The 22,707-nt window shown below is 43.7% G+C and overlaps 1 protein-coding gene across 1 annotated transcript in view; it reads right to left on the reverse strand.

The window, feature by feature from the left end:
• Nucleotides 1-12,738: 12,738 nt before the first annotated feature.
• The window catches only part of adpgk2 (ADP-dependent glucokinase 2), a 43,840-nt gene continuing 33,871 nt past the window's right edge, over nucleotides 12,739-22,707 (reverse strand). Inside the window, exons 4-6 of the mRNA XM_038814461.1 lie at nucleotides 21,813-21,909; nucleotides 21,143-21,279; nucleotides 12,739-14,001 (exon numbers count right to left, since the gene is read on the reverse strand). Coding sequence (XP_038670389.1) covers nucleotides 13,334-14,001; nucleotides 21,143-21,279; nucleotides 21,813-21,909 — 902 coding nt within the window. The 3' untranslated portion in view covers nucleotides 12,739-13,333. The remainder of the gene's footprint in view (nucleotides 14,002-21,142; nucleotides 21,280-21,812; nucleotides 21,910-22,707) is intronic.

Here is a 22,707-nt window from a genome sequence, read left to right on the forward strand (position 1 = left end):
CCCGTACTGGTCCACCGTTCGGTCCATTGCTCGTTGGAACACCGAGACCCCATTCGTGACGCCAAAGGGAACCCGGAGGAAATGGAAGAGGCGGCCATCTGCATCGAATGCCGTGTAGTGGCGGTCCTCCGGGCGGATTGGGAGCTGGTGGTATGCAGACTTCAGATCCACCGTGGAGAAGATGCGGTACTGGCCGATCTGATTCACCATGTCTGCAATCCTGGGACGGGGGTACGCATCGAGGAGCGTGAACCGATTAATGGTTTGGCTATAGTCCACTACCATTCGGAATTTTTCCCCGGTCTTGACTACCACCACCTGAGCTCTCCAGGGGCTGTTACTGGCCTCTCTGACCCCCTCACGTAGGAGCCTATGGACCTCGGTTCTGATAAACACCCTGTCCTGCAGGCTGTACCGCCTGCTGAGTGACTACGGGTTTGCAGTCCGAAGTGAGGTTAGCAAAGAGTGGAGGGGGGTCGATTTTTAGCGTCACTAGACTGCAGGTAGTGAGTGGGGGTAGGGGCACGCTGAATCTGAGTGTAAGGCTTTTGAGGTTACACTGGAAGTCGAGCCCCAGTAAGAGTGGGGCACAGAGTTCGGGCAGTACGTATAGCTGGAAGTTTGAGTAGCTGGCGCCCTGAATCGTCAGGGTCGCGACGGTGCACCCTTGGAGGTGAACAGAGTGTGATCCTGAAGCCAGGGAGATAGTTTGCCATGCAGGGACAACAGGGAGCGAACAGTGTCTTACCAGGTCAGGATGTACAAAGCTCTTGGTGCACCCGGAGTCGAAGAGGCATGGTGTACAGTACCCGTTGATTTTAACGATCATCATGGAGTTGCGGAGGTGTTTTGGACGCGACTGGTCCATAGTGACCGCGCTCGGTTGCGGGTAGTCGGCGGCTCGATCAGTTGTGCTGGAGTGGCCCCGTGATGACTGTCCGCTGAGGTCGTAGTCTTCGAGATGAGTTTCAGAGGTTGAAGAGGATGGAGCCCAAGATGGCCACCCCCGTGGATCGCACGTGGCGGGCGGCGAGGAAGATTGCGGTCCCCATGAGTCGCACGTGTCGGGTGGGGGCGGAGTCGGCATACAGGCTGCAGCATTACGGGGCCTGCGGGCCTGTGAGTTTGGGAGGCGAGTGCTCTGGGCTGTGGGTGAGTTTGGGGTAGGAGTTTTCTTCGCCAGGCAGGCCCGGGCATAGTGTCCTTTGCGACCGCAGCTGCTGCAGGTCACGTTGGGGGCCGATCAGTGCTGCCGTGGGTGTTGGGGCTGCCCACACAAATGGCACACTGGCGCTGCATAGTGGGTGGGTGGCCGCGCAGCGCAGGCCTGGGGAAGTCGCTGGTCGGGGGCCCATGATGGGGTCGCTTGGTCCGCGGGAACGAGGTGATGCTGTGGAACGAGACCTCCATGGTTGTAGCTAACTCTACAGTGTCCTCCAAGTTCTGGGCCCCTTTCTCAAGCAACCGCTGGCGCACATAGTTGGTCCTGAGCCCTGCCATGTATACATCACGGACAGCGAGTTCCATATGCTGGGCGGCTGATACAGCTTGATATTTGCAGTCCCGAGCTAAAGCTTTTAAATCACGCAGGAATTCGTCCAGCGACTCCGCGGGGTGCTGGCGGCGGGTCGTAAAAATGTGACGTGCGTCGACCTCGTTGATGGGCCTCACGTATACGAGGTAGTACTGTTAAGTTGAGTAGAGATACGGTGGCTCATCCTTCCTTGCGTGCAGTAGGCTGAGTTTCTGCTCCTCCGTAGTTTCTGAAGTGCTTGATTCAGCCAGATAGGCCTTGAAACATCTGAGCCAGTGTAGAAAGATTTATTTTGCCTTTGCAGCCTGCAGGTCGAGTTCTAGTCTGTCAGGTTGAAGGGCTGATTCCATAGTAGTTTTCTTCAAGTTTCCTATTAAATTGATGAGACCATCAATTCACAAGACACGTGATTGGAAGTGAACAGTGATTTTAATAGTCTTACAACAGAGCCTGTCTGTGACAAGATGAACTGGCAGCAGGCTCACGACTGTGGGAGGAGCCATGGGCAGAGCCAAGGGTGGAGCCCAGTACAAACTCCTCATCTCCCCCTATGGGCAGAGCCGCGCAACGGCTCGTATATAGAGCTCACAAGGACACAATACATATGATACAACACAGTGTGAATTACTAGGTTTATAATTCACCACACTCCCTAAACTCGTTTATTACCTCCACACCCCTTTTCCTACCTACGTCGTTGGTACCAATGCGCACCACACCTCCCCCCTTCAGGATCCTGAAGAGACGATCCGAGACATCCCCGGCCCTGGCACCCGGGAGGCAACATACCTTCCGGGAGTCTCGCTCGCGACACAGAATCTCCTATATATTCCCCTAACCATTGAATTTCCTATTACTATTGCTTTTCTATTCTCCCCCCTTCCCTTCTGAGCCTCAGTGCCAGAGACCTGGCCGCTAGGGCCTTCCCCCAATAGGTATTCCCCCCCCCCCAACAGCATCCAAAACGGTATACTTGTTTTGAAGGGGAACGGCCATAAGGGATCCCTGCACTGTCTCCCTGTTTGTTTTCTTTCCTGTAAACCAACTACTCTTGTCCTGTACCTTGGATGTGGCTACCTCCCTGTAACTCTTCTCTATAACCCCTTCTGCCTCCCGGATGATCCGAAGTTCATCCAGCTCCAGATCCCTAACACAGTCTTGGAGGAGCTGGAGTTGGGTGCACTTCTTGCAGGTATAGTCAGCGGAGACACCGCTGGTATCCCTCACCACCCACATCCTACAGGAGGAGCATGCAACTGCCCTAGCCTACATCCCCTCTTACCTTACAGAATATAGCTGCCCTGTTGACCAAATGGACCTCTGCCCTCCGACTCTGCTCCCAGTCAGCTGCACTCTCTGTAAACTCCTGGCTCCCTTCTCGCTCTTTGTGAAAATGAAATGAAAAGGAGCACCTTGCTCCCTCCTCACCTAACTCCCTCAGTCACCACACTCTCACTATAGCACTCAAATGCACCAAATTCAGCACTCCCTCAGTCACCAAACTCTCACTATAGCACTCAAATGCACCAAATTCAGCACTCCCTCAGTCACCAAACTCTCACTATAGCATTCAAATTCACCAAATTCAGCACTCAGTGCAAAGTCTGCACTGTAGCTTGATCCCTTTTATACTGTGAATCTGTTCTCTGAAAACTGGCCTAATCCAATTAACTAATTAACATGCTCCAGCTGCAAGTACCTACAAGTAGAACCTTTGTTTAAAGCTGATTGAAAATTCACCCTCTTCTAAACCAAACAGCAACTTTTAAGTTAATTAACTAAATAAAAGAAAGACTAGACTTTAGATAAAAATTAACCCTTGTGCTCCCTCAGTCACCAAACTCTCACTATAGCACTCAAATGCACCAAATTCAGCACTCTGTTGTTTTTACTTGTTTCCAAAATCTGTCTACCTATCTGCTCCTCTATCTCCCGCTGGCTGTTGGGAGGCCTGTAGTAGACCCCCAACATTGTGACTGCACCCTTATTCCTGATCTCTACCCATATAGCCTCGCTGCCCTCTGAGGTGTCCTCTTGTAGTACAGCTGTGATATTCTCCCTAACCAGTAGCGCAACTCCGCCACCCCTTTTACATCCCCTCTATCCTGCCTGAAACATCTAAATCCTGGAACGTTTAGCTGCCAATCCTGTCCTTCCCTCAACCAGGTTTCTGTAATGGCAACAGCATCATAGAGCTTGGATTAGTACTTGGAACTAAGTTCATCTGCCTTACCTGTAATACTTCTTGCATTAAAACATGCATTTCAGGCCACCAGACCTGCTGTTTTCAGCAACATCTCCCTGTCTGCTCTTCCTCAGAGACATACTGGCCCTATTCCCTAGTTCTCCCTCGATGCTTTCAACTTCTGACCTGTTGCTCCGGTACCCATCTGTTGCTCGTTCTGGGTGAGTGTGCTTAACACTCAATTTGGCTCTGTTTCATTACTTACCTTTGGAGTCGCCAGGTATCGTTAAGATACAGCCACAAGTTTCAAGGTCAAGTTCAAAGCAATAAAACCATACACCAATTAGTAAGTTCAAACAAATGAGTTTATTATAATACAATTATAAACTACTCATGCACACGCTAAGATGACTAAACTATTCCTACCACTAAATAGACCAATACTTATCTGAATAAGGAACTGCCGGATCAGGGGACAAGGCCTCGTGCTCTGCACTGGGTCCGCAGACTTCAGGTTGGTAGAGGTTAAAAGGGGTCAGGAGTGTCTATCTCTGGTAGCGATCGTTGTGAGACACTTACTTGCTGGCGGCTGCCGTCCGAACCGAACCTCTCTCTCGGTCAAGGTCTTCTTCGGTAAAGGCTGGTCGAGAGAGCTGGTCAAGAGATGAGGGCTGGTCAAGAAGAATGAACTGAGTTTGGGACCTGTCTTTTATAGGTCCCAGGGCTTCGCACCCTTTTGGGTGGACCTCTATCTGCTGGGAATCGATTGGGTCTCTTCCCAATTGATTTGTTTGAATCCCCCCAATACTGAGGCTGTCCCTCGGCTACTGGGCGGGCCTTCAGGTGCTTTGTCTTCGAACCCCGCTGGTGCCGGGGTGTCTGGGTTCCCATACAATGTTGCAATCACTTCCCTATTTGTGTCCTTTGTCCCTGAGATCGTTCCATTACTATGCTAACTGTCCCGGAGATTGCCTCATTAGTATGCGGAATGTTCGTTTCGGTGCTGTCTGCTCTCTTAGCAGACAGAATACACAGTGGCTTGTTGCAGCCTGATTGTGCTGCAAACTTTGTCCATTTTACCCTGCAAGCTTTGCGTTCATCCATTTTGTATTGAGGGAATGGCCAACTTCGGTGGCTACACACCCCCCTGCCATACTAGTTTAAACCCTCTAAGGAGTTCAGGTAGATTAAAATTAACACACTAACCACTTCTTCTTAGGATGTGGAGATGCTGGCGTTGGACTAGGGTGGGCACAGCAAGAAGTCTTACATCACCAGGTTAAAGTCCCAACAAGTTTGAGTACGGCCTCAACCGGGACCTTGGATTCATGGTGCATTACATTCACCCCACCCCACTATTTGGCCTGGGCTTGCAAAATCCTATCAACTGTCCTGGCTTGAGACAATTCACACCTCATTAACCTGTGATCATCCCTCTCCCCAGTTGCACTGTCTGGACCTGTAAAGACCTAATTACCTGCAAAGTATCACCTTGCATCATTGAATTTGTCTATATATGTGCTTGTGGGACCCACCTCTTCATTCACCTGAGGAGCTGCGCTCCGAAAGCTAGTGATTCAAAAGAAATGGTGTTGTAAGACTTCTTACTTCTTTTAAGACCATAGAATGAGGTCCAGTAGGTCCTGGGGACAAACAGCCTGCAGCTCCAACACTTTTCTCAGTGCCACTTCTATGGTGATAAGAGTTCCTCTTTCCCTTTTTTCTGATTTATACATTTCTGATATCCTCCAAAGTGAAGACCAATGCAAAATACATGTTCAATTCATGATATCTTTATTTTCCATTATTAATTCCCGAGACTCACTTTCTATAGGACAAACACCCATCTTATTTTCTTTTGAATATCTGTAGAAACTCTAACTCACTTTAATTTTTCCCTCCTTATTAAGCTTTTGGTCGTTCTTTTCTTTTTAAAAATATTCTAATTTTCTGACCCGTCTCCCAACTTTGCCCAATTATATACTTTTTCTTTACGTTTGAGATTATCTTGGATTTTTTAGTTAACCATGGATGCTGGGTCCATCCCTTGGAATCTTTCATTTCTCATTGGAATGTGTGTATCCCGAAATGTCCTTTTAAATGTCTGCCACCGCATCTCTATTGACCTACTCCTTAACCTAATTAGTCAGTTCACTATCTCTGCTTTCATGCCCTTATAATTGCCCTTATTGATGCTTCAAATACTACTTTTGGACTCTCCTCTCCCTCAAACAATGTAAAATTCAGTCAAATTATGATTATTGCTACTTGGATTAATTAATGACCTCTCTCATGGCACAATACCAGATCAAATAGAGCCTACTCATTTCTTGTTCTAAGAATCTATCCCAAAAACATTCTATGAATTCCTCATCTAGGCTACCTTGGTTCCTCTGATTTTTCCCCAGTCTGTATGTAGAGTAAAATACCCATGATTATCGCTATGCCCTTTTAGATCCCGTTATCTCTTCCTTTATAAATTTGAAACATTGCCCCTGCTATTTACTTTGAAACCTTCTCTGCTTCCCTAGTTATGAAACTTGCTAGAACACTAATCCCAACAGTTCAGGTGTAGACCATCCAATGGTGCAGCCCATACTTTCCCCAGTACTGGTGCCAGTGCCCTAAAAACTGCAATCCATTTCTCCCACACCAGTCTTTGAACCACACATTAAATTTATCTGGTCTTATTTACCGTATGGCAATTTCACATAGCTCAGGTAATGAGATATCCTGAATCCTAGTATCAGGCAGGCAACCCAGGCACCTGTACTCACGCTCTTGACTGATACAACACTATTCCCCTGACTATGCTATCTCCTATCACTACCATATTCCTTTGCTTCCCCCGTGAATGGCACTCTTTATGCTGTTAGTCGGTCCACTGATTCACCTGTTTTTCTTTCCTCAACCACGGGTGTCAAGCACCTCATACCTATTGGAGAAAGTCAAGGGTCGAAATGTATCCATCACGACATGCTGATTCCCTTTATCTGCCCGACTCTCCATCACATCCTCCTATCTCTGAGCAATGCCCAACTCTATATTTCTGCCCAACCCAGAGCCAATGTTGCCTGAGCTGCAGACACTTTCTGCAGGTATGGTTGTCTGAGATTGCAGTGCATTCCACAGATCCTTAGTCACAGCACACCACCAGCTCTGCTATTTCAGTCTCATGTTTTTAGTCAATTAATGAAACTTTTATCTATGTAAAGCAAACAGGGAGTGTTGCACTGTTTATCTGGTCCTAAATATGGCGGTCAGTATGGTCGCCTTCCTTAGTTCTGATTATGTTTGCTCTAGAGTCGCCAGGTATCTTTCGATACCGCCACAAGATTCAAACTCGAATACTGATCAAAGAACCAATGCACCAGTTAGTTAGTTCAAAGTCAATACTATTTATTTACACACACAATAATATATACTCATGCACAAATACCACAAACTAAACTATCTCTAACGCTAACGCCTATACTTAACTTCGGGTGCCCACTCAGTCAGAGGAACAATGGCAGTTGTTCGGATCTGAGGCTGTTGGGTGCGAAGGTGTAACAGGAGAACAGCTAAGGTCGTCCGTCTGATGGCGAGCGTTGACCTTGGACATACTTGCTTCTGGTGCAGCTGGTGGACGGGTCTCTCCGCTTCAAGAGCCGAGTCCAAGAGAGCGATTCTCTCTCTCAGGGGCTTCTTATACACAAAGGGGCTTCGCGTGCTTTTGGGCGGGCCTTGAACTTGGCCCCAATTAATTTTTCTTTTTTAAAAATAATTTTTATTCAAGTTTTTCAATAACAAATTTTCTCCCCACAATTTAAAACAAACAAGGCGTGCTTCCACACCAACACAAGAAAAGAACTCACACCCCCCCCCAAATAAATAACAACCAACAGCAATACAAGAAGAAAATAACATAGCAAACCCACCGCCGCAAAAACAAACCCCCTAACCATCCCCAAACCCACGCCCCCAAGTTGCTGCTGAGACCGACCACTTTCTACCCCTTCGCCAGGAAGTCGAGAAAGGGCTGCCACCGCCGAAAGAACCCCTGCACCGACCTTATGGCAAACTTCATCCTCTCCAACTTGATGAACCCAGCCATGTCGTTGATCCAGGCCTCTGAACTCGGGGGCCGCGTATCCTTCCACTGTAACAGAATCCTGCGCCGGGCTACTAGAGGCGCAAAGGCCAGAATGCCGGCCTCTCTCGCCTCCTGCACTCACGGCTCCAAAGCTACCCCAAAGATCGCGAGCCCCCAGCCCGGCTTGGCCCTAGACCCGACAAAGTCCCCACTACCCCGTTGCAAAACCTCTCCAAGGCCAGACAAGCCCAGAACATATGGGTGTGGTTCGCCGTGCCTCCCGAACACCTCCCGCACCTGTCTTCCCCTCCGAAGAACCGGCTCATCCTTGCCCCGGTCATGTGAGCCCTATGCAGCACCTTCAGCTAAATTAGGCTGAGCCGTGTTGGCCCCAATTAATTGGACCGCATCTTGATCATCGGTATCGATCTCGACTAATAAAGGGGTGGGTGCCCTCATGGCTGGGCATGTCTTAGGTGGCCATTGGCCTTGCTTTATTTGTGTCTTTTCTGGCACCAGGGTGTCTGTCTTAGTATCAGTTCCTTGAATGTTATTCCTTTGTTCCCGGAGATGGGCCATCAATATTCCAATTGACCTACAGTTTCAGTCTCATCTGGGAGTTGCCTTCTCAATACGCATCCAGGCTGTGTGTGCGCCTGCTTTCTTAGCACTGTTCATTGTTTCCCTATAGTCTTTGCAAACATCCATTTTGTATTCTGGAAGTGGCGATCCCAGATGGCTACAGAAGTTGCATTCACTTAGCTTGGAGACAAGGAAACTCACCAACTACTGAAGGCTTAAAAATAGAAGGGGGTAAAAAAAAAAACACTTTTGCTACTCTGCCAAGAGTTTGCACCTGAACGAAATTCCCAATTCCTCATTCAATCTATGTCTCACTCAGGCCTACTCTCCTGTCAAGGAATACTTGCTGGCGGAGGTGAATAATTAGACAATTAAATATTCAGAATCATTTTATTGGAAACAATCAAATACAACAGAAAGCAAAATAAAGAAACAAAGGACATTTCATCTGATGAGCAATTTAATTCAATCTGGAGGTCATGCCACAAAGTCACATTTTCAAGCAAAAGAGTTATGTTTCCTCACATTCCCACCAATCGACCATGATCCCCACAATGTACTGTATTTCAGATTACTTTTTTGCTCATCTCTGCCTCTGTTCGGAATTGTGAGGCAGTTTTCCAAAACGTCACACATTGTATAAATCTGGAAACCATGTCAGAGCCAGCTATTGTGGTTTCACATCGTGGTTCAGTGTCCAAAGCTCATCTGTACTTATGGATGTATTCAAGTGTTGATTGCCTACCATAAAATAGGGACTAATAGCACTTTCAGGAGCCAGGCGTTACTCAATTAAGTGAAGGAATGTAGCATAGGCATTTATCAAGCTCATGTATGCTGCAGCAACAGGTTGTTGGATAAAGCCAAAATATTTATCGTATGTTATTGATGAGCTAATGCATTTCAATGGTAGGCAAAGACATTCTGAATAGTTCAAACCAATTTTAGTCTACTTAATTTCAAAGCTTTAATAGCCAATGTGGTATTTAAGGGTTTAAGATATTTATACTTCGGAATACATTCTTGAATGGAGAACCTCACAGCTGTCAGAAATTGCTAAGGAACAAAGTTACTGAAGAGAGCAAGAATAACCCTTTAATAAACTGACCTGGCAATAGATAGTTCAAAATTAAATTGCACATCTTAAAGAAGCTTCATCTTCACAAAAATGGCTAAAGTATATTTTATTGAAGGTAAAATATATACTTTAATATTTGCTGCTGCAAGTATTGTGCCCCCCGCCGTAAAAACAATGTATAGCTACATAATTTTCTTTTTTAAAAACAAGTTAGAAGAATCTATGAATAAATGCTGCCTAAAAGAGTGATCAACTAAAAACTAGTTTCACATATTAAATATCAGTATCGTCAAGTTTGTTTTTGCAATAACTGTTTCCACTAAATGTAGCTCTTTTGAGGGAGTTTCTGGACTTACTCGAAAACAATAGCCAACTGTTTACAGTCCCCTACTGGAGGGTATTTAGGTGGGGGAAACGGGGAGAGTAAAATTACAGGGATGTTTCTTTCTGGGTTCCCGTTTGTCTGACCACACTATTTTACCTTGGGGCAGGCAAGGCCTTGGATGAAGCTTACCCTTACCCAAATTGAGGCCCTCAAGTGGCCAGTCACCCTGCCCAGCTTCAATATTTAGGTTGGCAGGAGCAATGTGGCGATAGCCCGCGGAAAGGAACAAGAGGAAAGGTGGGACTTGCTCCCACGGAATGGGTGGGGTCCTGCCTGCAGCCACTCGACACTCATTTGGACGTGAAACAACTGCGGGGTATTGAGTCACAAGAATGTGATGGCAGGAAGCGAGACGCTGCCATGTGGAAAAAATCAGGCCAATGAGGGAAAACTGTTGAGGCATTTAAATAATAAAAATCTTAAGTTAATTCTATTTAATAAAATAAAGCAGTACGTTTCAGGGTTGGGAGAAGGGTGGAAAGGGGACGAGTATTTTTTTTTTAATGTACTGAACACAAAGCTTTGCCCAGCAGGTTAGAAAATGCTACTTTAGATAATATTTAGATAGCACCTTTTAAATGTAAAATATCTCAAGGCACTTTAGAGAGTTATCAAAAATCAAATAGTTCACTGCTATGGCAAAGTCAGAGTTAAGTTACAAATCTTCCCAACGACACTTAAATTACACTGTTTTCCAGTTGTTGCATATCTTCCAGTTTCTCAGTTGGGTTGCGATGCAGAGCAGGTTCAATTCCCCTACCCGCTGAGGTTATTTATAAAGACCCTACCTTCTCAACTTTGCCCCTCGCCTGAATATAGTGATCCTCAGGTTAAATCACCACCAGGTAGTTCTCCCCTTAAAAAGGGGACAACAGCCTGTGGTTATCTGGGACAATGGCATCTTTTTTACTATCTTTCAGTTATCCCTGAATTTCCTTTAGCAATTATTTCTTTGTTGCATTATTAAATTACATTCACAGCAACAGGTTATACTAGTCCTTCAATCTTCTACTGCTGTTCATGGTGATCAATTTGATCAGTACCTCAATACCATTTCCCCAATTAATAATTACGGACCTGTACCTCAATACCATTTACCTGATTGCTTCATATTCCTGTAATGCCTTCTCTCAAAAATCCATCATACTCTGCCCTGAACATTTTTAATGACACAGCATCCACAGCCTTGAGAGGAAGAGGAATTACAGATTTCCATTATATTGTGTACGGATAAAGTGCTTCCTGATTTGATTCCTAATTAATAGCTTTAGTTTTAAGACAACAGGCTTGAGTCAAAGTCCCACAGCGCTGAGAAACACATGGCTATGAAATGTGAGTTGAGTTGTACAAGGGGCCTCAGTGAGGTACCCGAGGCCCCACATTGCGATATTGGGATGCCATTTTTAATTGGCTTCCCGATCTCCAAGGCCCCCCAAAACGATCTCAGGCCCCCCCCCCCCCCCCCCCCCCGAAAACCCACACAGCCCACCCCGATCAGATGGCGCACGCTTGCAAAAAAAATGCCAGCTTGGTACCTTGACAATGCCAACCTGGCAGTGCCAGACTGGCACTGCAAAGGTACCAAGGCAATACCGTGCCCAAAGGTCATGCAGCTGGGGGTCTGCGATTCCCTGGGAGAACCCCACAAATGCAGTTCGGTCTGGTCCCCGTTTGTGTGTAAGGGAGGTGAGGAGGGGCATCTCCCTGAGTCAAAGGGGCAAAGCCTCAGGTACCTCAGGAAACTGCATATTAGAGAGAGACGGTCTCGCTCTAGTAAGCAGATTTTCCAAAATGTGAACCTGCCTATTTACATTGCCACATCTCATGAGATTGCGTTGGATTGTGGGAATCGTTGCGAGCCGAGTAAATTCCGGGATCAGGATCTCCCAGTTTATAAATCGGCCACATTGCGCCGCTGCGAGCTGCTTTTCCAGTACAGCATAGCCACTGGATCGTGCCCAGTGTCCTCTTGAATTGGATTTCCCCCTTTAAATTTCAACATTAATGAAACTCAACTAAATCACACTTTGTTGTCCATGTTCGTCTTTTGCTCTGCGACAAGGTGAACTTCTGTCAGTGCAAAATGCAGTTTGATTTTTTGTATTTTCTTGTATCGTGTCTTCACATTATCATGGTAATTTAACACTTTCCCTTGCTAATTTTAATGATGGGTAAACAGTAATTAGCAGAGGACAATTCACCTCTGGTTATTTAAATATACATAATAAAAGTAGTCAGCAAAACTTTGTTCTGTGGAAATCTTAGGAAATTCACATGGTATTGTGACATAATCCAGCAATTTGCAAGTTGAGTGCTAGATGCCCTATTGCAGAATACCCAATTTAGAGCAGACTTGACATTTTAACATAAATCTGTGTGGTTCGGAGATGGGCAAAGAGGCCAAATGCACCATATGGCAGGGTCCCAAACCATAGACTGGAAAATGCCTACCCGTAAATCACTGCTCATGCCAAATTAGCCAATTTGAGCAATGACAGAAACACCATGATAGGCTGCAGTGTCCTGAAGTGAAGGGGCAAATCATTAGTGTTTCCACACTCAATTTGTGATTCCATAGGAATCAGTCTGATAGGAGATGTTGGGATCAAGTCGGTTAGGATCAAACAAAACTTGACTGCCTTCTATATTTTCCATGCCCTTCAAACAGACTCTCAAACCCATTTTGAAGAGGCCAGCTGCCAGTTCTCCTGCAACTTGATCCAGCAGACCACTGGAAATAATAGTTTTTAGAAACTGAAAAAGGACCATGTGATTGGTTTGAACCCAACTACTCGAGCATTTGGAAGAGTTCGCCAGAACATGTCAGCCTTGTACACCCTGAAGGGTATACCAGATATACCACTAGGGACCTGAAAAAAAAACAAGGTGGCACAAGGTAGTTTCTCAAGAGGAAAGTTTAAAGAATAAAAAGCAGCACAGGATGATGCACCCAAGAACAGTCACAGACATAGTTCATAGTTTCAACTGGTCACTTTTGACAGCCATGAGGACTTAAAATACTGACTGAAAATAAAGGTGAAATTTGTATGTTGCACCAGGCTCTATATTCATAATGTGGTGCTGTGGCCGGCGCAGGTTCAGAACACAACTAAGAAAATAAGGAGTGAGACCTACACGGAATATTACTATTCAAAACTTAACTACTGTTTAAAAAGTGGAATAAACAATAAAGGGCATAAATCAAGGTTCTATCTTATAAATTTGGATATTGGAGTAATTTATACAAAAATTGTGATAAACAAACATTTAAGCACAAGTTCTTGAACACCACTTAAAAAACCTGAATGTTGAACACAAGCGACCAAAATAAAGTACACACAGAATATTACCAAATTTTAATTTTTGAGTGGGGGGTTGGGGAGCAGTGGAAGGAAGTAGCATAAAAATTCATTAAGATCCTTCATCAAGGGAATATGCAAGAATTAAAGTGTGTGCCGGCCCTACCCTCCTTCCCTTCAGAGCCAGAAAATTGATTAGATCTGAAGTACCAAGCTAGCTGCAGAGACATTGTCACCACCACCCACAGTCTGATAGACCTCTGTACATACCAGCACTGGAGCAACACAGATTTCATAGTCATACTCCTCCCAGCAAGAAACAGGACGATTTTCTTTGAGTGGGATTTTCTTACTTCCTTGTTCACGACTTACAGAAAAAGAATCATCCATTATCAATTTGGCTTTGCTAGTGTCAATATTTGGTGAGCCACAAACATGGCGATTTGCAGTCAATGAAGCTTTGGCAGTTGCCGACATGGTGTTTCTCCAAGAGGACCCTTTAGCAATGATGATTGCCTGGAAGGCAAGAGTATGAACATGCAGCCGAGTCAGTCTGCGATGCATGCTTGTTACTTCCTGAGAATTTAAGATATGATAAACGTCCCGCATTTGATCAAGTACATTTGCTACTCTTGGGTATGGGTCAGACAAGATAGTGATATTGGATCCCTTCAACACGCTGAGCAGATTGGGTAATTCCTGCTCATTCATTCCTAGAGAATCTACGTGAGAGATGACGTGAGTGAAAAGTTTGTTCAGAAGACTGTTGTCCACAAACGAGGCCATTTCAAAATGGATTCCAGTGGTGCTATCAACGGACAACATGAGATTCTGGAGCAGTCTTAGCCGCTCGTCAAGATGACCTATAGGAGAAAAAAAAGTCAATTGTTAATCATAATGAGCTATTCTTGGAACTATAAAAGTTGCAATTAAAAAGGTGGCACTGTATGTGCATCAAATGAAGTAAAACTATGCTAACTCAATCTGAACGCACCTAATATGAATTGCAAACATCTTTCCAAAGTGAATAAACACAAGAAGAAAAATCCTAATGTACTAACATGACCAAAATATTATACATTAAATCCCAAACTGTAATTTAGTTTGCTTTCACAAACAAAAATAAGCCACATCCTATTAATGCGGCACGGCCATTTTCATTCCTCAAGTATGTCAACATTATTAAGTCTCAATGGAAACTAATCAAGATTGGTAAATTAAATTCCTAGAAAACTACATTTTAATTAATATGCAATATGTCCAATGGTCACAGATTCTTGCCTGGCCTCGATTAGGAATTATTCGTTGGCATAACAAGTGTCAACTACCTAAGGTATCACACTCTGCCAACACCAAACTATGCAGTCATACATCTAAAGACAACAGTGAAATGAAATGAAAATCATTTATTGTCACGAGTAGGCTTCAACGAAGTTACTGTGAAAAGCCCCTAGTCGCCACATTCCGGCACCTGTCCGATGTGAAAGTAAAATGGCCTTTTGGAGGCTGGAAAGTGGAATTTGAACCTCAGTTCATAATTCAACAGCATACCAAGGCAGCATGAGTGCACTGCTTAGGACTGCAGTGGAGTTAGGGCCACAAATGCATTGTTGCTGGCAGATGTTGCACGTGCTGAGTTGAAGGAAATATTTACTTTTCTTTTAATCTGCAAGAATGACCAACATAAACATGGTGTATTTTGTGATCATTTTCATGTCTTTGGAGACTGCATATTTGGTCAGTTCCCTTGGCAGAAAGAGGCAGACTGCACTGCGGAACTCCAGAGGTGAGATGCTGTGGCACTTGTAGTGAATGAGATGCAAGGCCTTGGAGAGGATGCACTCAATAAATGTTGACAATGAAGGAGTTCAAGACAGTGCTGGCCATGGACAAGACCCAGGGTAGAAAAGTGGATCTGGGTCAGCATACTGTACACAAACGGAGTAACTGCTTGCAAGATTTCCTCCATTTCTTGGTGACTTTAGACATAACTGCTTCAACAAGTTTTTGTGGACCACGTCAACCTTTACTGCAGCAGCCACTTCAGGCATTCCGCTCAACTGATGGCCAAGTAATTAACCAAAGCAATGGCGGTAATCAAAAATAGAAGTTAAGCACATGCTTATCAGAGATACAGAGGAAAAGAGAATGAGAAAAAGCAAGAAAAAAAAAACCATTGCAAGAGTTGTGCCAGCTTTGTTGCAATAGACAGAAGTAGATTAAAGCTAGAACAGTGCCATGTGGGAAGGAGTAGTCTGTAGATATTGACTACAGACAATATCGCAAAAATATTCCATAACTTGTCAGAATAATGATATTTATTTATGTGGCAACTATTATTTATGGGGCAAATGTAGGGCGGCATGGTGGTGCATTGGTTAGCACTGAGGACCAGGATTCAATTCCCAGCCGTGACTCATTGTACATGTGGAGTTTGCACATTCTCCCAGTGTCTGCTTGGGTTTCACCCCCACAACCCAAAGATGTGCATGGAAGGTGGATTGGCCACACTAAATTGTCCCTTAATTAGAAAAAAATAATTGGGTACACTAAATTTAACAAAATTATGGGCAAATAAAACAGCAACACAACACAAAAGGTAGATTCAAAATAACAGAAGTTGCTTTTAAGAGATATGCCATGGAGGCATAAGCTTTGCTAAGCAGCATCTCTCATTGTGGTTCACCATTGAAATAGCTTGAATGATGTGAAATTAACGCACTTACAGGGTTGAAAAAAAAACTAAATTTACCATAGTCAGGGTTAACCATATCACTAAATAATCTTTTTAATGATGTGATGTGTTAATTAACAACTTTTAAAAGCCTGGAGTCTCACACCATCAGATTTTAAATTGTGTTTAAAAGATACTTTCAACCATTTTTCCACCGTTTTGATCTGCTGCTTACAGCAATTTGCCATGCAAAAGCTCATGGAAATTAAATGACAAAAGGCAACTATAACCAACAGTAGGTATCAACTGTTTTCTTCCAGCTCAGCGCTGAAGTCCTGGGTTCGATCCCCGCCCCCTGTCTATGTGGAGGTTGCACATTCAGTGTCTGCATGGGTTTCAGCCCACAACCCAAAGATGTGCAGGGTAGGTGGATTGGCCACACTAGATTTCCCCTTAATTGGAAAAAAATTATTGGGTACTCAAATTATTTTTAAAAATGTTTCCCAGCTATAGTACATTCAAGCTCTAAAGTCTCAAACTAGGGAATTACGCACTTTGGTCTTGGCGTGCAGTCTTGCCAGGTTGAACAGCTTGCCATCTGCTCTGGTATGCTGGTAGATACCTGCATTTGCACTGTCAAAATCATACAATAGCATGGGGAAAATACGTCAGAGTTGGCACCAGGATGCTTTACCCTTGAAATTCTTCCGATGATGGCCCATTGTAACTGACAAAACTGCAAATTCTTATAGAAGAAATGTTGACAGGGGGCAGCGATGATCACTGCTGCGCTGGCCGCCAAGGACCCGGGTTCGATCCCGGCCCACTGTCCATATGGAGTTTGCACATTCTCCCAGTGTCTGCGTGGGGTTTCACCGCCACAACCCAAAGATGTGCAGGGTAGGTTGCCCCTTAATTGGGATTTAACAAAAAAAAAAGAAAAGATGCCTGGGAGTCAAAGCAGGAAGCCTATTTTCCACAGCCGATCAAAGAGTTCGCCTTTGCTGACAAAGTCAAAAGCCTTGGCAAGGTTCCCCTGTTGTGCAAAGCAAACCATTAAGCTGGAGTATCCTTTCCAGGGTGCAGGGCTGAGCAAATAGTATGGAGAACCTGAGCTGCCCAAGCATCAGGAACCTGTCTTTGCTGATATTGTCCAAAGGAAAGGATGAAACCAGTACTCTTTGGTACTAGCTCTGCTGCAGGAGCTGCATGATAAATGACACACTTATGGGACTCCTCTGGATTTTCTGTCAGGGTTAACTCCCTTGGACTTTACTTTCATGAAGCTCTCTCAAGGCAGTAGGGTTATTCACCCATACGTAGCTAGGGGTCTGGTTCATGGGCACCAGAGCATAACCACACACAACAATCTCTCTCTCAATGCCAGCAAAACTAAAAAGCTGGTCATTCATTTCAGGAAGCAAAGTATCGTACACATCCCTGCCTGCATCAACGGGGCAGAGGTAGAGATGGTTGACAGGTTCAAATTCCTAGGTGTCCACATCACCAAATATCTGTCCTAGTCCACCAAGTCGACACTACGATCAAGAAAGCACAACAGTGCCTATACTTTCTCAGGAAATTCAGCATGTCCACATTGACTCTCAGCAACTTTTACAGGTACACCATAGAAAGCATCCTATCTGGCTGCATCACAGCCTGGTATGGGAACTGCTCGTCCCAAGACCGCAAGAAATAGCGGAGAGTTGTGAACATCGCCCAGTTCATCACATGAGCCCGCCTCCCATCCATTGACGCTATTTACACCTCCCGCTGCCTTGGGAAAGCGGGCAGCATAATCACAGACCCCCACCAACCGGCTTATTCCCTCTTCAAACTTTTTCCATCAGGCAGGAAATACAAAAGTCTGAGAACACGCATGAACAGATTCAAAAACAGCTTCTTCCCCGATGTTACCAGATTCCTAAACAGCCCTTTTATGGACTGATTTAATTAATACTACACTATTGTATGCTTCACCTGATGTCTGTGTCTATGTATTTACATGGTGTACCTTGTGTTGCCCTTTTACATATTTTCTTTTCATGTACCAAATGATCTGTTTGACCTGCACGCAGAAAAATACTTTTCACTGCACCTCGGTACACTTAACAATAAACAAATCCAATCCAACACTGGTCGGTCTCTATGCCAACCAAGCATTTGGGAGCCAGGCTTGCAGACTGCCTTACAGTTAAACCTGGGTCCACAGGGTACTCAGTTTATACATTCTGCCACAGGGAGACATTATAAAAGGCTTGCTGAAGAGGCTATGTGTCGGAGTGGCTTGCACACTTTTTCAGAACAGCCATATTGCTAGCCAGTAATGAGAGCTGAAAGCAAGAGGTGACAAGCAGACTAATCACTTGGCACCACTCACTACATTAACACACATGATGCATCGCATCATGCACCGGAGATGAGCCAATGCAGCATAAACATGCTGATTAATACATGTCCGCATGTTAAAAGCAAAACCCATACTTGCATTATTGAATTTCAGCAGTACAAATAGACCTTTTTATTCCAGCATATTATTTGCAAGTACAATTTGAGTTTGCATCTTTAAAAATATACACCATGCTGCAGATTTGAGGACCCTCACCATTATGCATTGCGACTGCATCTTCAGAAACAAACAATGAATCCTTTGACGATTTGATCTAAGGGTTATATGTATAAACATTCTGCTGTAATAAAATCTTCTGCTTAAGAAAATATGACTGAATCTAATAATTGCATACGACCTTATCAAACGCTTAAATTAAAGGGCATTCTTATCTGACAAAAATTAAACGTTTACATTAAAAACCAAATAACTTTATGGAAGTTTTGTTCCATCAGACAGGGAAATAACAAATATAACCCTCTCTAGTCCAGAATGGAGAGAGGGAGAAAACAGGAAACTATAAGCCAGTTGGCTTGCTGTCAGTCATGGGGAGGTTTTTGGAATTGATCATTAACAAGGTTATGGCTCGGCAATCAGAAAATCTCAAGGTAATCAGGAAGGGTTCTATAAAGGGATAACATCCACTATGGATAAAGGAGAGATTATAGACATACTGTACTTGGATTTCCAGAAGGCACTTTATAAGGTACAACATCAATGTTTTTGCAAAAAAAAAATAAAAGCACATGGTTTAGAGGATAACACATTAGCATGACCGGAAGATTGGCTGGCAGGCAGAAAACAGAGTATCCATATATCGTTTTTTGTCTGATTGGCAGGATGGAATGAATGAAGTCCCACAGGTACTGTACTGGGGACTCAACTTTTTACAATTTACATCAATGTCTTAGATGAGGGGAGTGAAGGAAGGCATGGCAGCTAAATTTGCAAACAACACAAAGAGAGGTAGGAAAGTATGCTGTGACGACGACACAAGGGGTGGGATTCTCCATCAGCGTGATTCTCCGTTTTGCCGGCGCCCGGGGGTTTCCCGACGGAGTGGGGCTGCCCCACAATGGGAAACCCTATTGACTGGTCAGCATAACGGAGAATCCCGCCAGTGGGTCGGAGAATCCAGCCCAAGGAGTTTGCAGACAGATATAGATACACTGAATAGGCAAAAATATGGCAGATGGAGTATAATGTGGGAAAGCATGAAATTGTTTACTTTGGCAGGAGTATTACTTAAACAGAGAATGACTGCAGAATTCCGAGGTGCAGGGGTATATAGATTTTTAGTGCAAGAGTCACAAAAGGTTAATGTAGAGGTACAGCACGTAATCAAGGCGGCAAATGGAATGCCACGAGACGAACTGAACATAAAAGTAAGGATGTTACGATTTAGTTGTACAGGGCATTGGCCTCCTTACTTATGGAAGAATGTAAATGAGTTGGAGGCAGTTCACTAGATTGATACCTGGAATGATGAGCTCATTGTTTTATGGAGGATAGGTTGGACAGGCTGGAACTTCGAAGGGCGAGGGGTGACTTGATTAAGTATATAAAAACCTGAATGATCTTGACAAGGTTGATGTGGAAAGGATGTTCCTTTCTGCGGGCGAGTCCAGAACTAGGAGGTACATTGAGATCAGGGACGCCCTTATGGGACAAGAGATGTGGAGAATTTATTTTCCGTGTATTGTGCAACTTTGGAACTCTGCCTCAGAAACGTTCGATCTGAAGCAGGATCATCAAGACCGAAGTAGATTCATTCCCTTGCCTAACAAGAATCTAAGGTTTTTGGAGGGCAGATAGTAATGTGGTACTCAAAATACAAACAGATCAGCCATGATCTTATTGAATAGCAGAGCAGGCTCGAGGGACCAAACTGATTATTTCTATGCCTATTTTGTATATTCATAACACTCCATTTTAGTTCCTTTGTATTAATAAATAATTTAAGATTCATTACAGCTTAGATATACCATAACTGTTACAATTGAGAAAAAGTTCTTTTCATTTGTTCTTCAACCCAAGTGTGTTTAAGTGCTGTGCACTAAAGTAACATATGCAGTTAAGAGTGGAAGAATGGCGGTTTGAATTTCATTGACCCCCAAGTTTCAGAGTTCCTGGTTAAACCTTCACGATGTGGCGTGGCCAAGCAGAAAACAACCACTTTCCCATTGTAAAAGGTCATGGGACAGCATCCTAAAAGTAGGCTTCTCCCATGCACCTTCCAATAACCCTTCACAAAAGCTTCACTGGCACTGTGGAAATAGCTCAAGGGCTAGGAACCAAGGAGCTTATCTGCACAAACAATTTTCTGAAAGAATCACTGTTATAATTTAATTTTCTGATAATGGGCCAGCAATGGAACACAAATTAAATTACACAGATTCCAGATCGAAAAGACAGAAACAAAATTTAGCTTTCGAGGATGCAAATCTTTTAATTTTCTCTCAGCTATATACTGACGGTGGTTAAGTTAACAGGCACAGCAAACATCCAACTTCCAGGTTTATGGTTCTGTTGCTCAGCACACAGGATATTAGTGCCCATTTAGTGCTTCCTTAAAGTAATATTGCCGAGAGGAGCGTCTGAATCTACATCCAGCAAACCATGACACGCTCTATTTCACTGTACAAAGATGGTGGTTTCATCATTCTGTATTGCTATCTGGATCAGAAGCTTGATCAATGTGGTAGCTGCAAGAGGCTCAGTAGGAGAAAACTGCATTTATATTATATTATACTCAATTATTTTTCACTCAAGGATTGACATTTCAACTTTATTTGCTTCAGTTTCCAAAAGCATCAATGCAATGCTAAAATCATAACCTCAGTAGACTTGTCGGCAAACCTGCAAAAGAGCTTCTGCAACAGTCCTCTCTTCCATAACAATTTAAAAGCTTGACATCACACACTTGCATTCTTTCTCTCACCTGGCCTAAAGGGAAAATTATCCATCATTTGAAGTCCACTAATTATCAGTAGAGATGGTTTAAACTGCTGGAGTTGAGACTGAAAGTCTTCGAGTGACTCCAAAATGGGATTGGATGAGTCATGATGGACTATGAACCTAAGAAATTGAACAATGGATTATTTTTAGCAAATTGGCATTACATGTTTAGAACCAAACACAGAAGAGGAGCAAATCTGGTGGGCCACATGTGAAATTACAATGTTACTTTACAGCTTTATACCTTCACCTGAGTGAAGACAGTCATTTTTTGGTTGATGTGCAAATTTAAAACATGCTGTATACTGGGACTTTCATTTTACACATTTACACCACCCTAATAGCATGAACATAAATGAATCATTCTACAAGTATCCTCAGGGATAGCTTCATCCCATCTCGGGAGCAAAATACCAAGTGCCTAGAACATATCATGAGGCATGAGATGAAGATTCTGACCTTCCCAACAAAAAATGAAAATCCAAGGAAGTTGTATGCAAACACTTTCAGAGACATTTTGTTTTACAAGAGTTTGTCTGTAAAATAAATTGAATTATCAGCATGTAACCTAGCTTACAATTTATTAAAACTGAATGATAGCTTGCTCAATCATCTAATAACAGTTTGTGCAGACGAATAATAAGCTTACAAACCTGTTTGCTCGTCTAGATACTAACTTCCCCCATTTGGCACCAGTTGAATATTCCAGAATTAGGTGAATGTCAGTCTCAACTACTGGTTTGCTTGTAACTAGAAGGGAAGTAAAATAATTGTTTTAAGAATCCAGTATGTATTATATAATTTTTATTATAAAGCCATCAATACTACAACACTTTTTTAAAATAATCAGTTCTATGCCAATCAGGTTAAAGATTTTAGCAGTTTCACTGTCATCATTAACTTTAAAATACTTTGACAGAACGAAGCAGACAAGAGCATCAGTAATAACAGGTCAAAGATATTACAAATTTCCTGAACTCCACTTCCCCCAATCTGTGAGGGCACATTGATTAATGATTAATCGCAGAACTCTTGAGACTTCAGAAGCACACTCAGGCTAACGTTTCTGCAACTACAGTATTGAATAATATATTAACCTCCTACGTGGCATTCAAATGTACTGCACTGATGCCTGGTAGGGCATTAAATCACAAACAGTATGCAAGTAGAGCAAGTAATTAGGGAGGAAACATAATCTTGGCTTTTATTGCAAGGGGGGAGATTGGGTATGGAAGCAAGGATGTCCTGCTGCAGCTGTATAGGACATTGGTTACATCACACCTGGAGCACACTGCACTGTAGTTTTGATCTCCTTACTATTTGCATCAGGCGCAGTGCAGAGAAGGTTCACCAGGCTGATTCCTGGAATGAAGGGGCTGTCTTACGAGGAAAGGTGGAGCAATTTATGCCCATACTCAGAAATTTAGAAAAATGAGGGGTGGTCTTATTGGACTTTAAGTTCGGAGGGGGCTTGGCAGGGTATATGCTGGGAGGAGGTTTCCTCTCATGGGGGAAAATCAAGAACGCGGGTGTACAGCTTAAAACTAA

The sequence above is a fragment of the Scyliorhinus canicula genome, chromosome 1, assembly GCF_902713615.1.
Source record: "Scyliorhinus canicula chromosome 1, sScyCan1.1, whole genome shotgun sequence".
Classification (NCBI taxonomy): Eukaryota; Metazoa; Chordata; class Chondrichthyes; order Carcharhiniformes; family Scyliorhinidae; genus Scyliorhinus; species Scyliorhinus canicula.